At 33.3% G+C, this 16,314-nt stretch overlaps 1 protein-coding gene across 1 annotated transcript in view; it reads right to left on the bottom strand.

The window, feature by feature from the left end:
* Positions 1-8,450, bottom strand: part of LOC149780796 (ribosome biogenesis protein bop1-B-like) — a 71,994-nt gene extending 63,544 nt beyond the window's left edge. The window contains exons 1-2 of the mRNA XM_089937875.1: positions 8,242-8,450; positions 707-829 (exon numbers count right to left, since the gene is read on the bottom strand). Of these exons, the coding sequence (XP_089794001.1) occupies positions 707-829; positions 8,242-8,295 (177 nt within the window). The 5' untranslated portion in view covers positions 8,296-8,450. The remainder of the gene's footprint in view (positions 1-706; positions 830-8,241) is intronic.
* Positions 8,451-16,314: the final 7,864 nt, after the last annotated feature.

Raw genomic sequence — 16,314 nt, forward strand, 5'->3', positions numbered from 1 at the left:
TAACAAGTAGGAATTAATGGAATCAAATCCAATGCCTCTAACCAATACTCACATAACAAGTAGGAATTAATGGAATCAAATCAATGCCTCAACATAAATGGATGCTTCTAGCCACTACTCTCATAACAAGTGGGAATTAATGCCATAACAAAGTTTTCAAGATGTCGACTGTGGTGGACATTGAAAAGCACCCTTTTTTTGAGGACCATACAGATCATGAGGTGAATGTGGGTGTACAGTTTTATGGCAATCCTCAAAGTAGTTAAGGAGAAGCAGCGATCACAAATTTCTAATGGACAGACAGATGTACAAACTATTCCATTAGATCTTCCAGTCTACGACCAGTAAAACTAAAAACAATACAAAAAATTGAAGAAAAAAGGTAAAATAGTTCAGTATTAGTACAACAACACATTTAAATTTTAGAAGTCAGTAATTTCCTGTTCAAATATTTTGGACAAACTTTATGATATATTTGTTTAGTTCTCAAGTTTTAGGATGAGAAAATTACTTTTTTCTTGTCCCCAGATATAAAGTTAATATGGTACCTACAATCATGGACAAATGATAATTTTTACAGAGGACAAGTAAACTTTAATGCCTTACATTTCCAGGACAGGTAGGTGAATAAACAATGTACTCAGCAATGTTTGTTTTTAAAAAAAATAATGTCTGCTAATTTAAAGTGATGTGTTCAAAACTTAACCTGATCCTCCTCAGAATCTGAGGTGTCCTCTTCTAGACCGGAGTATACACTCTCCTCTGAGTCTGTTGTGTCATCATCACTTTCATCCTCACTCTGAACAGCTCTCTCAACAAACAGGTCCACCTAAATACAGGATAAATAGTAACAATTTAGTACACAGTCACTGATTCCACTTATATGCTGTTCAAAAGTTCTATGGAAGCCTTTGCCAATGACAGTCCGGGTCCATCCAGGTCCAGAAATGTCAGGCACTGATGGGAAATCTAATGTCAAGCAAAAGAGAGAATCAGTGAGTGGAAAATCATTTTTTCAAATTAAAATCAAAAATGTTTTGTCTTGAATGATATCAACTTTAATCATCATTACCTGGCATTATCCTTCAGCTGATTTCACTTTAATTTTAACTTTTATCTTTTAAGATTCATCTGATTTGAAATTAAGGGTTATTTGCATGACCTATTGGAAAATAGAGGCTCCAGGGTTGTTTGCTGATGGTCTAAATTTTGGAACTCTAGGGATCCAAGAACAGCTTTGAAGGTTCAAGCTGTACTGGGGGCACTTAAAAAAACTCTTTGATCCTTGTATGAGAACGAGTTTTGGGATGAAAATTAGTGTATTACAGATGAAGTGATATTGAGAACCCTGTGAGAATACTGCAATTTTGAATCTCACTAACTGAATTAATTCCCCAATAATAATGACTGATCACATGAAAATCTTGCACAATCAATTTACAAGTGTAATAAAACATGTAACATTCATTAACATTAACAAAGTTACAGATCATGTTAGCGCTTGACTTATAGATCAACTACCGCAATTAAGCAGTTACCAAGAGACTTTGTGTTAAGCAAGGACACACTTTCATTATCTAGCTGTGAAATGCATTTGAACAAATGCACTAGGCAAGTTTGTACAATGGCAGACATGCTGCATTCTGTAGTAATTTCCCTGCTCTTTACATATTTATAATGCACTTGGCAAGTTTGTACAATGGCAGACATGCTGCATTCTGTGGTAATTTCCCTGCTGTTACATATTTATAATGCACTTGGCAAGTTTGTACAATGGCAGACATGCTGCATTCTGTGGTAATTTCCCTGCTGTTACATATTTATAATGCACTTGGCAAGTTTGTACAATGGTAGACATGCAGTATCCACTGTTGCATAGTAATAATGTATGCAATATAATTTCATTGTCTTAACAACAAGACCAGCACCAGCATGCCAGTAATGAACATAAACAACTGTAACCTATTTATCACAATTTAGGGCTAAACAATAATGCTGTTATCTTGCCAATAGTGCTTCTGCTGACAGTGGAGCAATAAAATTACCACCAATAGCTATCGCATAAGTTAAGACATGGCAGTGAATTGGCATTTTCTTTGATCGTCAGCTATCCGTTTATTATCTAAATAGAATACCTACCAATATTCTGCACATGATGAGGTACTATGCTCACTGATCAAACGGACAGGTGTTAAACCAATCATGCAGATATCAAGTAAACTAGTGCAATTATTGTTCAAATAATCTTGTGGTAAATATAAGAAATGTTACCACTGTATAGTTTGTACAGGTATTGGTATGATACTGACACCTGCTATGGTCAGGTTTATGGCAATGAGGTTTCTCCCATCTGTTTGTTTAGTGTCCTATCTCACAGAGCGAATACAACAGAATCAATGAGGTATGCCATAAAACTAATGTTGGCTCCAATCAAATCTGTGACCAACTTCCACTAGACTTAAGAGAGATACACTAGACAGAGTGGACATCCACTACTCGTTGTGGGCACTTAAGCTCTTCTCCCTCTGTCCACCTCCACCAGAATGAGTGGGCAATCAGTAATCTATGATACATGTACTGTGTGACCTAGAAGGTGTGATGTTGTGCACTTTCTGCACAGAATATTCTGAGATATCGAACATGAATGAGGTACTTCATTCATGTGTCTTGTGTGTGAAATACAGTTCCTATCATTTTAAGTTGATGTTAATGAATAATAATAAAGAAAACATCCTATTACCATGGCAACTGAGAAATACAGTGAACATTGGTAGCATGGTGTCATAGTAAAAACAAACTTTAAAAAATCAGGTAATATTACGCAAGAGCAAGACAGCTGACAACAAAATTTCAACATTAAATCCATAAAATTTCTGTAAATCCATAAAATAATTCAAATTTATGATATTCTATGAATTGGTATATTTAAATTTAAATGCAACCCTCACAAACATTAATTATATGCCTCACGTCTAGAAAACACCTTTTATGAATCTGATGAGACGACAGGGTTCATTAACTTGCCTTTATTCTATAGATCTAACACCCTGCACAGAAATAAAACCAAAAATTTTGACAATACACCCTTAATGGGCACCTCACAAGTTAGAAAAAGTTGTTTTTATCGAAGACCATTAGTCATGTCATCTATTCTGCTTGTAGTGTTTAAACTGCAAAGCAGATAATTTGCAGATATTTGTGCACAGCATATTTTATGACACAAAAAATCGAATGAAACTGAATATAGTATGATCACTTACTTGAACCCGTACAATCTATGATTTTATTTACCTTGAATATCGTTATAATTCAATATTTTTAATGTTCACAGTGAAGTGAACTTCCTGACATTATGTTTAACTGTAAGTTATTCTGATATTATGCATGGTACAATCACGGAACAAAATTATTTAAATCCCATAGTAATATGCATACTGCAGTAACAGAATGTGCATAAACATATATTGCATCACCACTCAACTACTGTCATATGCATGTTATCATGACAGAGAAGCATATCCACATGTCCAATCCTTTAATGAACCAAGCCTCACTGACGGCAAAATAAGTAATCGCCATGATTATTCACACAACAACCATGTACCTTAACTGTAAAGTCTGTTCTCATGGCCATGCATACTGCATCCAGAAAGTTTTGTGCATTTTTGTATCCTAGATGCAGTGTTTGTTAAATCGGTCGGGGGGGGGGGGGGTTACAATCAGGAAATTGTGCAAATACTGTAAGTATATTTGATGCAACAGCATATATTATTCAGTGTGTGTGTGAGTGTGAGTGTGTGTGTGACTCAGAAATCTATGGACACACCTCCCTCTGATAATCATAATGTCTCCCGAATCTGCAAGGGACTAGTCCTACAATGTCAGACCTCGACCCTGATATTTGTTTTGGGCATTGAGGTATTACTGCCTGAATAACAGCGCTGGTTATTATGTCAACTAATATCATAATGAAAGTCAAATTTTCAGGAATATCTCATACACTTGGCAGCTCACAATAATGCTTTGCTACAAATTAAAATCATAATATTTTAGTCAGACTTTACACACTCTGACGTCTTTTTTTCTAATAAATTTAAATTCTCACAGCAAATCAACCTGTTTTCAAGCTTCATTGGGCTAAATTTCAGTTGGCTGGAATGCAAAGGAAGCTAGGAATCCTGATATCAGGTTAAGTTGAAGAATATTTCTTCATCGAAATGAATAAAAACATATTAATATTGAAGAAAGTGTTTAGATAGTCCAACAATGTAAGCCCTCAACCCTGATATTGATATTCTGCGTTGAGGTCTTTATGCCTAAATAACAGCACTTTCTAGTGTGTTTTGATGTCGACAGTCATCATAACTAAAGTCACATTTTCAGGAATATCTCACCTGCCTGGCAGCCCATAATGAAGCTTTTCTACAACATAAATTCATAATGTTTTAGTCAGACTTTACTTACTCCAATGACTTTTTTCTAATAAATTCATATTCTCACACAAGAAAATGGACCTGTTTTCAAGTTTTGTTGGCCTACATTTCAGTGTCCAGAAAGCAATAGAAGCTGCGAATGCCGAAATTGGGTTAAGATGAAGTATATTTCTTTATTTTACAGAAAAGCACTCACATGTGCTGCCAAGTTAGTCTTACACAAAATACCTCAACCTCAGGGTCTTACTGCACGTGTAGCATGTTTTTTTTTTATGTTGAATAATATCGTAACTAAAGTAAAATTTTCAGGAATATCTCATATAACTGGCAACTAAAATAATGACGCTTTTCTACAAAGTAAAGTCATAATGTTTTAGTCAGAATTTTACTTTTTCTTCTGTAATTAATTCAAATTCTCAGAAAAGAAATGACCTGTTTTCAAGTTTCATTGGCCTACATTTCAGTTGGCTGGAAAGCAATGAAAGCCCAGAAGGTTGAAATTGGGTTAAGCTGAAATACTGATCTTTAATAACAAAATGAATAAAAAATATATTATGCCGATTGGAGCTATATCCAAGTTTTTTGTTTTGTTCAAGAAACACATACCCCACATGAACCTTCCTGGACTACCATCGTATTTCAACAAATTCAAATTATGTCAACAGAACATGAAAATGCTTCCATTTGCTAGTCCCAGATTTTGATTCCACCAGGATAAAAACAGCACAATAAGTATATTAATTACATATCAATTTGTGAAAAAGTGTTGATATGGGCTGCCAAGTGTGAGATATCCCTGAAACTTTGACAACTCATTCCGATGTCAACCGACATCAGAACAAGCTATATAAGCCCGTTATCTGGGTACTAAGACATAGCACTAAAACAAAACTAACATGTGCTCTGTCTTATATTGTAGGACTACCGCCAAGAGTCCTACAATGTAAGACATAGCACATGTTGTTTTTGATCCAAATCCAATCAGTATTGCCTTCACTAACTGATGCTATTAATACCTCCATCTCATCCGGGGAATTCCCATCGTTTTTCAAAACTGCCATTGTAAAGCCTCTGCTAAAGAAACCAACACTCGACCATAATGATTTAAAGAACTACCACCCAGTTTCTAATCTCCCATTCATATAAGAAATCTTAGAAAAGGTTGTTCTATCCCAGCTTGTATCTCATCTGAATTCAAAGTCTTTTTAGCCATGTACAATCTGCATATAGCCCTTGCCACAGTACTGAAACTACTCTTCTAAAAGTAGGTAATGACATTCTCTCTGCTTTGGATAGCAGAAAGATTACAGTCCTCACCCTCCTTGATTTGTCTTCAGTATTTGACACAACAGACCATGATACATTACTTCACCAACTCCAGCATGTATTTGGCATTCGTGATACAACCTTACTGTGGTTCAAGTCCTACTTGGTCAACAGGACACAAATTGTGTCTGCAAATGGAATACACTCCAGCCCAGTTAATCTATGGTGTGATGTTCCACAGGGGTTTGTTCTTGGACCTGTCTCTTCATTCTATACACTCAGTTGCTCTCAAGTGTCATTGATCATCATCCAGTGTCTCACCAATGTACGCTGACGACACCCAAATATACAAATCTAGCCACCCAACTGAAGTTGATGCTACCATCCATGGTGTAGAGAGGTGCATTTCTGATATGAAATCATGGATGACATGTAACAAGCTGCAGATGAATGATGATAAAACAAGCCATTCTGATAACAACACAAAGACTTTCTCATTCACATCCTTTACCTCAAACAATAAATATCAGCAACACCAACATTAAATTCCCACAGTCAGTTACGAAACCTAGGTGTCACTCTGGACAGTACTCTCATGTTGCACCAACATGTCATGAACATATGCAAGGCTGCATATCTTGACCTGAGACGTATCACCTCCATTCACAAATATCTTTCAGTTGATGCCACTAAAACACTCGTGTGTTCATTAGTACTTTCAAGACTGGACTATTGTAACTCAATTCTGTCTGGTTCATCTCAATATCTACTTCAGAAACTTCAAAACACAGCTGCTTGGATCATACTTAGAGTACCATGATCAGAGCACACCTCCCCGCTGCTCTGTACCCCACACTAGCTATCCATTCGATCCAGAATCAAACACAAAATTTGTTCTCTGTGCTACGTTTCACTGATGGAATCCAGTCCAACATACCTATCTGACTTCACCCATGTGAACACACCAGCAAGATACTTACACACCTCTTCTGAAAATCGTATACTCATCATTCCCAGTATGAAAACGTAGTCATATGGGCAGCATTCTTTTGCATACCAGGGCCCAGCAGCGTGGAATGAATTGCCCACTGAACTTAGACACAAAGACACAGTGATCCCATTCAAGAATGCTCTTAAAACTCAACTTATTTCGACTGCAAGAACAAACGTAAAGACCTAATAATATTCCCTACCTTATATATTTTCAGCATGTTTTTTTTTTTAAATTTCATGGTGTTTGTTTTTGTAATAATATCATTATATATGGGGTTTTTTTATGTTATAGGTGTTGTCTAATGTTGCAAAGCCCTTAGAGCTTCTAAAGATTAGGTGCTATACAAAGTCCTCATTATTATTATGTTACACTGTTAATCGACATCAAAGCAAGCAACACAGCGCTGTTAGACAGTAAGACCCATCACCCTATAGTATTATAGGTAAGACCTCGACACTGATATTTATGTTGTGGGTGTCAAGGTCTTACAGCCTAACTAACAGCACTGTGTAGCATGTTTTGATGTCGACTAACATCATTACGAAAGTCAAATTTTCAGGACTATTTCACACAACTGACAACTAAAATAACAATGCTTTTCTACAAAGTAAAGTCATAATATTTTATTCAGCCTTGACTTACTCTGATGTCTTTTCTCTAATAAATTCAAACTCTCACAAGAAATTGACCTGTTTTCAAGTTTCGTTGGCCTACATTTCAGTTGGCTGGAAAGACTGGAATGCCAAATGCGGGTCAAGTTGAAATATTGTTCTTTAACAAAACAAATAAAAAATTTATTATGCCTATTGGAACTGTAAGCAATAGTTTGTTTCGTTAAAGAAACATTTCCCCAACATGAACCTACCTGAACTTACTTCGGCATGCCTCAACTACCATCGCATTGCAACAAATTTAAATATATGTCAACGGAACGTGAAAATGTGTCCATTTGCTAGAATCATATTTTCACTCCGCCAGGATAAAGACAGCACCGTAAGTATGTTAATTACAAACAAATTAGTGGAAAAGTGTTGATGTAAGCTACCAAGTGTGTGAGAAGTTCCTGAAACTTTGACTACTCATTCTGATGTCAACAACATCGGAACACGCTATACAAGGACGTTATTTGGATAGTAAGACATAGCAATAAAACAAAAGTAACATGTGCTATGCCTTACACTGTAGGGCTACATCACCCCCCAAAACTAAAGTTTAAGAGATAATCCTGAAAATTAGACTTATCGTTCCGATAACAAATGTTATCAAAATCGGAACACGCTACACAGCGCCATTTTTGGGCAGTAAGACCTCAACGCCCAAAATAAATATCAGTGTCGAGGGCTTTCATTGCAGGACTAGGCAAACGACATGCAATCAGAATCGGGATGGTGCAAGATGATTCAGTTCAGACTTGTCGTTATGGATTCATCCGACGCCATATGGATAAAATATCTTTTAGTTAAATGGCTGCTGTGTGAATAATCTTTGTTAATGTTAGAACATGCTCGCCGTACAAATAGTCAATTACTCGAGTAATAAAAAACGAACCTCGTCCTCCACACGATTTCCACTTCCGATGTCTGATTTGCGCTTAGTGGTCATTATAAGTTTATATATCAAATGGGTATCTTGATTTAATTTACAACATCACGCAAACAAAATCCGTAAAATTTAAGGAACATTGGCCTAGAAGTTAACAACAATTATATACATATAAAAACACGTGTGCTAGCAAAATTCTGCAACAAACCTCCAAATTGAAGAGTAACTAAATGGGTTTGAGTAATATTCATGTGCGGTTTTTATTTGTGTTCAGACACACTGATCCGGCGTAGACAACACGGTGAGCGCTGCAGGTATAGGATATGAAGATACAAGATACAAGAAACTGTATTTAATGTCGATGAACTAGGTAATAATACTTAGAGCCATTTTAGCAACATGACATAACAAACGTATTTCATAATTCAACAGAAAGGTGTACAGATAGCACATATTTACAGTGAAAGAATACACACTTGCACTGTACACACAAAGGTAACAGCAGCTTAAAAGACAATACAACAGTAAGTAAAATGCAAATATACAAGCTACTTTTAACATATGTAAACACATAAAATAATTTAGGGCACTTAATGCTATAAGTGTATGACAATTGTATAAATAAAAGCATACACAAGGTCAAAAGTCCAGGTTAAAAGTCAAGACAGTATATATCATGCAGCTAAAAGCAAACACTGGATATGAAATAAGGATATTATGGGTACCAAAAATTCAAAAACAACCATTTATGTAATTTATCTGTCAAAATCCACACACACACATATATATATATATATATATATATATATATATATATATATATATATATATATATATATATATATATATATATATATATATATATATATATATATATATATATATATATATATATATATATATATATATAAAGTTCCTTTAAACACATTTGAATGTGCTGCATGATACATGTCAATGTCAGAAACTCATTTTATCTTGGATATAAAAAATACAAGGAGAGCATAAAGTAACAGTTCTTTGCATTTTTCTTTGTATCCATGATAACTGCAAATTCTGCTTAACTTTAAGGTCATACATGAAAAGGCATGATATTAAAAAATATGCTTTCATTCAAGACCCTAATGTTAAAGTTTGATTTTTTTAATAATTATCTATAATGACCACAATCATGTTATTACACCCTGACCCATTCTATAAAAGCTGCAAGAATAAAGAACAACATTTTCAGTGGTTGAAGAAGAGCAAGACAAAATTGAATGGTTGAATGTTTGTATCACAAACCAAATTTGCTAATCTTAAGTGAAAAAAACAGCAAAAATACAATGGCTTTATAAAATGAAAAAGTATCATGTATAAAACCTGAGATACTTTTACTCTTATGTATGTTTTATTTAATTTAATTGTTTGTTTGTGGGTTTTAATGTTTTTTATTCCATTACTTGCTATTGTAATGTAACTTTATTTACTGGAATAGAGTTCAGTTCTGACTAAAAATTTTTTTTTAACGTAAACAACTTTATAGAAACATTTCGTCTAATGATGACCTAGTTCCTGACCTTGATTCTGAACCAGTGATAATTTGTAGTAAACAACTTTTTTTTATTTTTGTTAAAATTCTTTCTCAGAGTAAGATTCATAAAGTGGTATAGAGGCCATACTTGGAGTACATGACAAATAACATTTATCGATTAGGTTTTTCCAGAGGACTGACCCACATCCAGGCATCTATTTTGCATTGTAGCTAGACATATTGTTGATATTTTGAGAAATAATAGTTATTCTTGCCTAAACACCAGAGAAGTTCAGGTGTTTTATGTTGTGACTAGTTTTGGGGCTAATCATTTTATTTTATTTTAAAGAAAAGTGATTCTTTTCCCTGGAAATACTAGTGCTCTAAATTAATTCTTGGACAAGGACATTTGTCGAAATTTATGCAGGATTCAAATTGGAATATCATTTTCTGTGATTCAACAAAGAGCTGTTGACACATTAGTATTACACTGACCATAGCATAGGTCATCATCTTCCATTTTGGATTTCATCAGGATTCAAACTCAGTTTCATTAGAACATTTTGTTTCTAGGCATTCTAGTTTTTAATTCTTGGATTATTTTTGGTTTTGATTTGTAAAACCATAAGTTCTATTCTTAATTTTTACCTTGTTTTTCTATGGAAATAAATTATTTGTTAAACTTTACAAAGCTTGTTGGCTTCACTTTTTTTTAAACACATAATATTATCCATATAAATCTAAAACAGAGGCCCCAAAAATTGACCTACATATTATGGTCAAAATTAAAACAAATGTTTTTTATTTCATCTGTTAGGAATATTTTTTAAAAAAGCAATAATATGACTGGTAAAATTTGTCTATCATGGTTCTTTCTTGCAATATTCAAAAACTCAACCTACCAATGGTCTGGAATTGGCAGATCATTCGGACCTAATTTTTCCATAACTTTCTGAATTACATTCATAAGTCAAAATAGAGTCTTAAAGCTATAAATGGTATTAGATAATGTGCATACCTTTTATTAACGTCTCAGCATTGTTATCTTTGACATATTCTTTTAATTTTCATTTCATTTTATTTATGAATATTCATATCAACTGAGAGTTATGACAAAAACATATTAAGAAGTGTAGAAAATTCTACATGAACCTACATTAAAAATCCATGACACACACACACACACACACACACACATCCTATAATTATTTTAATATGTGTAAAAATTTTAAATATATAAAACCATTTTATAAAAATGTTAAGCATCATATAATAATCAGCAGCAGTCAGAATTTACTGGTATGGCATAACTATAATATACAGGAAAGAGGAGGGGTTTACATAATGATGCAGTCAACAATGTGTATTTGAGTGACAGTCAATGTGTTATTCTATATCAAGTAATCATGTTCAGTTCTTAGGTAATATTTCAATTTAAAAGAATCTAGTAAATAGTAAATTATTAATCTAGTGATTTCATATGTTTTATTATTATTATTATTATTATTATTATTATTTTTATTATTATTATTATTATTATTATTATTATTATTATTATTATTATTACTATTATTTGTATAAACTTTGTGTTTGTAGGGGTGTTGAGTGATTTTTATTTGATTATTTATTTATTAATTTATTTTATGTCACTTGTTTTGGCTCGAATGAACAGTAACACAAGAAAGATTGAAAACAACAAGCTTTGAAAAATCCAATAATTTATTTCTCTGGAAAAATTCTGTAAAAATGAAAAATATATGAACTTACGGTTTTATAGAATCAAATCCAAAAATAATCTGAGAATAATCCAACAATAAAATTTTAGTAGTCCCAATAACAAAATGTTTTACTGATTTCACATTCGAATCCTGACAAAGAATCCAAGATGGAAGACGATGACGTATGCTGTAATCTGTAGTGTTGAAGTCTACAGTTCCTTGTAGAAACAAAAATTATCACTTTGGTTTCTGATAGCTGAATAAATTTTTATAAAAAAACTGTTCTTGTTCCACAATATTATATGGGCACATGTATTATCCAGAAAAATAACAGAATTAATCCTTTTTGAATCCAAGTAATGTGAAATAACTCCAAACCAAGTAATTTGAAATAACTCCAAACAACACAACATAAAAACTAACAGTTTAACAGCCCAGCTTCTGCTGAGATTAATTCTCCAAAACATGGGTTATATGGGCTTTCTAAAACATAAACAAGAGGCATGTGATCATCTTCTGGAAGTTTATAGAATCAAGTACTTAGTGTTACCCTGACAAAAACCAATCATTTTACTCTAAGAAATAAAATTTAAAATATTGTTTATATCTTAAAGACAAAGTCCCATCATGACCTTGGAAACAACCAATCATTTTAACATAAAATAGAACTTGTTTACGAAGGTTGCTACAAATTATGAAACAAGGTCAGATTTAGATCAACACCTCGTGGCTATAAACTAACAGTTAAGGTCAAACTGTTTTCTAAAAAAAAAGTATCAACTCTAGTGAATAAATTTACATTACAATATCATGTAATGAAAAATAATTTTTTTAAAAAACTGACAAACAATTAAATTGAAATAAATATATATTAAATCAGATATAATTAAATCAAATATACATAACAATTTATTTATTTACATATTTATTTATACCCAGGAATATTGTAATTTCTTCAAAAATGCTGTTTTGTTGCTATTATTATGTTTCTAGGTCTTAAACTATGTAATGGAAAGACGTGGATCCTACAATTTAAGTAAAATTTAACAAACAATTTATTTCCCTTGAATACAAAGTGAACATTCAAAAGACACAGTATTGTGAATTGTTCTCCCAACAAAATCTAAATAGCCCATCCTAAGTCCAGAATGATAGAATGTTCCAAATGAATTTCATTAGTACTGAATGTCTTGATGTGCTAACAGTTTTGATTCAATACAGTGATATAAATCATAATGTGTCTGAATGAATTCGCAATAATCCCAAAGTAGTGGTTTAGACCAATAAGTTAATGAGCACTTTGTAATTCCAATGAATAATTTAAATAAATAATTACTCTCAAATTATATCTGAACACATCTGAAAGTTCTGATCATAGATTCCCAAGGACTGATATGAGCAGCATCAGAAGCTATGATTTCCACTTTGATATTGTGCAAATCTCTTTCGATAATGGAAGGGGGAGGGGAAGCAAGCTTTGCAATCAAAGTCTTACATCATATGTCAACATTTGCAAAATTCGTTCGATATGATAGACGGTGAGAAAGTTATTAAATAGTTTTCTTAAAACATTCCCTCTCCTACTTATAAGATGACAAAGAGCTAATGTTTGTGACGTCCATGAATGAGATGTCAGGAGTAATCATAGGTCATTATTATTCGCTTTTATGGCATTGAATAATATGAAGTAAATAGTAAATGATGTTTGCAATATGATTTTATTATTTAAAGACAAGTAGTATTAGAAAAATTCCATGTGGATACTTTGGCAAGCATTGTTACCCTATGTTGACACTCTAGACATATGTAGTGAATATGACGTCTGATCCATCGTCGTTACTAAAAATATAACCCTTCTTCCTGCTTTCAGATGAGTCGTATTTCATGGACAATGTGGTTAATTGTTAAAATCAAACTTTTCTGTTGATTATACAGATACAATATTATAGTTTTAATATATCATATCGATTAAGCATGATATATTTTAGGTATCATATCTATTGGGCATAATAGGTTAGGCATGATTTGTTCTAGGTATCATATAGATTAAACATGATAGGTTCTATGTATCATATCGATTAGGCATTATAGGTTCAAGGTATCATACCGACTGATTTTGGATCGTTAGGTACTAATTCTTTTGTGATTGAAGGTACTAATGTTGCATTGTACATAGTAAAAAGTTTGTCCAAGGACAAAGCAATGCTGTTTGACTATTTGTGCGAAATGCTTTAATAACTTCTTTGAATGAAATTCGGAAGAAGTTCAAGTGAAGTCATGATTGCGTTAGCATGTTGTAATTTTTGTTACCTTATGTCATGTTTAAGCTCCCGTTGATCAAGTTTGTAGTGTTTTTCAGATATAGATTATATGAACTCTATATTACTATTGTTTTACTAATGTCTTTTTATTATTTATGAGATGTCATTTATGATCCTGCTAGGACATTGCCGCATTTCTGGTCCCCTTTATACGGTTTTCACCCATATATTTTTTGTTGTTTAACTTTGATGTTTTGGAATGTTCTTTCTATTTTTTTGCATATGGTTCCATAACTAATTAAAACTGATATGAGATACATGATTAATTCTTTCATAGCAAAATAAGTAATTTTTTCCACGTCTTTCACATTCTAAAAATTCAATACTTTTCACTGTTTTTATACTACTTAATAATATTATCCATGTATTGTGCTGCCGTTGTTGATGAACTCAAGATCTCCAATCTGCAAAACATTTCCGAAGGAGAAAATGCTATTACGCAAAGACACCCATCCTGAAAAGTCAAGGAGGTATACTTTATAGAATCTGGATCCTCTAGCCAGGGCTATCAAATGATGCGGTTCTCAAATTGACATACACAGGTCTTGAGTTGCTCACTGGTATTAATAGGTATAATTGTATTGAAAATGGAATCAAGGGCGGAATATCAGTGATCACAAAGAGATACTGTGTGGCCAACAAATATTTTCCTTTCTATGAATCGCAAGAAACAAAAAACAAAAGCAGCCTGTTGGTGATTTTTCTTGGATGGTGCCAGATAAGCTTACAGAAAAACGACGACAACATGGTACATTTTGGAAGTTGATCACTCTAATGTCCAGAAGAGATTCATTATGCTCACAATGGTTATCCTCTGGAGCCAGAAAGTATGATTGTGGATATGCTGAACTCATATTCAGCAGCACTTAAAGAAAAAACTTGATGTTGGAAACTATGTTTTCAAAGCTGAATCCAAATTTGACGGATATAAGGCGCTGTGGGATTCACTATAAAAATCTGAGGCATTATCTTGACTGCATTTAATTAAAAAAATCATCGTGTACCGAAATTCAGACAGGAAGCCAGACAAATATCTTACATTGATTTCAAGACGGAGAAGAGAGCCGGTGCCACAAATAAATTTGAGCTAGAGGTTTTGAAACTCATTTATAGTTCTGTATTTGGAAAAACTATGGAGACTATTTGAAAAAGATTCAGTACAGAAATTGTGAACGATGTATTGCGACGCGAACAACGTGTTTCTGACCCTGCATTTGTGTCAATGAACTTTTTTTGTAGAGAAATTAATTTTTATTCACAAGAGTAAAATTAATTTGAAACCTAACAAGCATATATACCTTGGGTTTGCCGTGGTCGAGCTTCAAAGCTCCTGGTGTATGAATTTCAAAACAACGTTCTCAGACCTCAGTATGGCGACCGAGCCATCCGAATGCTGATAGTGATTAGCTGGTTGTTGGACAGAAGATAAGTGGTTGGTGGATAGGAGACAACTGGGTGTTGGAGAGTTGATAACTGCGCAGTGGATCGTAAAAAAAATGGGTGTTGGATAATAAATAAAATGGACACTTGTTGGTTACTGGATAGTAGATAACTGGTTGATCGATATTAGACGTTGCTAGAGCCTATACAGTTTGCTACATTTACATGTATTCACATCAAAAGGGTTATTTATTCCTTCTACACACATCACTGTTATGATCATTTTACTTTCAAAGCTGTTGCTGCTTGTTTCAATGTTATCATCAAAGATTGTAATCTGTACATCTTAATCGTTATTTTGCAACACAACTATTGTTGGCTATAATTGTATTCCGTCCAAACATTGTAAACACATTTATCTCTTGTTATCAAGATTGTTTCTTTTATGTTATACCTGCGAAATATTTTATATCCTATTTCAGGAGCTGTTGAATTTAAAACAAAATAGCAACGTGTCATTATCTAGACTGCACAATTTTGCTTTTTATATTTTTATTTTGCGCTCCCACTCAATACATTAACAAGAAATTAGTATGTCAACCAAGGGCTGGAGGGTATTTTAATTTTATCAAAATATGACTGGTCCACGGGCTTGAGCTTATTTTTGAATAATAAAACAAATGAGTCATTTGATACGGGAGACATTTTGAGTAATTTTGTAATTAAGAGTGACGCAGTTTTGTATATTTATTGATGGATTCATTTATTTATTTTTTGTTTCAATACATTAACAAGAAATTAATTAATATAAAAATGAGAGGTCCACGCGATTATATTTTATTAATAAAATATGAGTCCCCTCGCTATTTTTAGTTTTGTAACTGAGAGTGACACTGTTTTTTTTAATACATTTATTGATAAATTCATTTATTTATTTTGTTTCCGCGGGCAAAGCCAAACAATATTCATTGTTAAAGTCATCCAGACCGTTCCGGTGGCTTAGTGGTTAGAGCGGGTTGACGGATGTCGCGGGTTCGAACCCCGGTCGAGTCATACCAAAGACTAATAAAAATGGCACTAGCACCTGCCTCGCTTGGCGCTCAGCATGAGGAGGTTAGTGCTAGAAATGGCCGGCCTGATGTCAGGATAA

This window comes from Sinohyriopsis cumingii, chromosome 16, assembly GCF_028554795.1.
Source record: "Sinohyriopsis cumingii isolate HCF-2022 chromosome 16, ASM2855479v2, whole genome shotgun sequence".
Taxonomy (NCBI): domain Eukaryota; kingdom Metazoa; phylum Mollusca; class Bivalvia; order Unionida; family Unionidae; genus Sinohyriopsis; species Sinohyriopsis cumingii.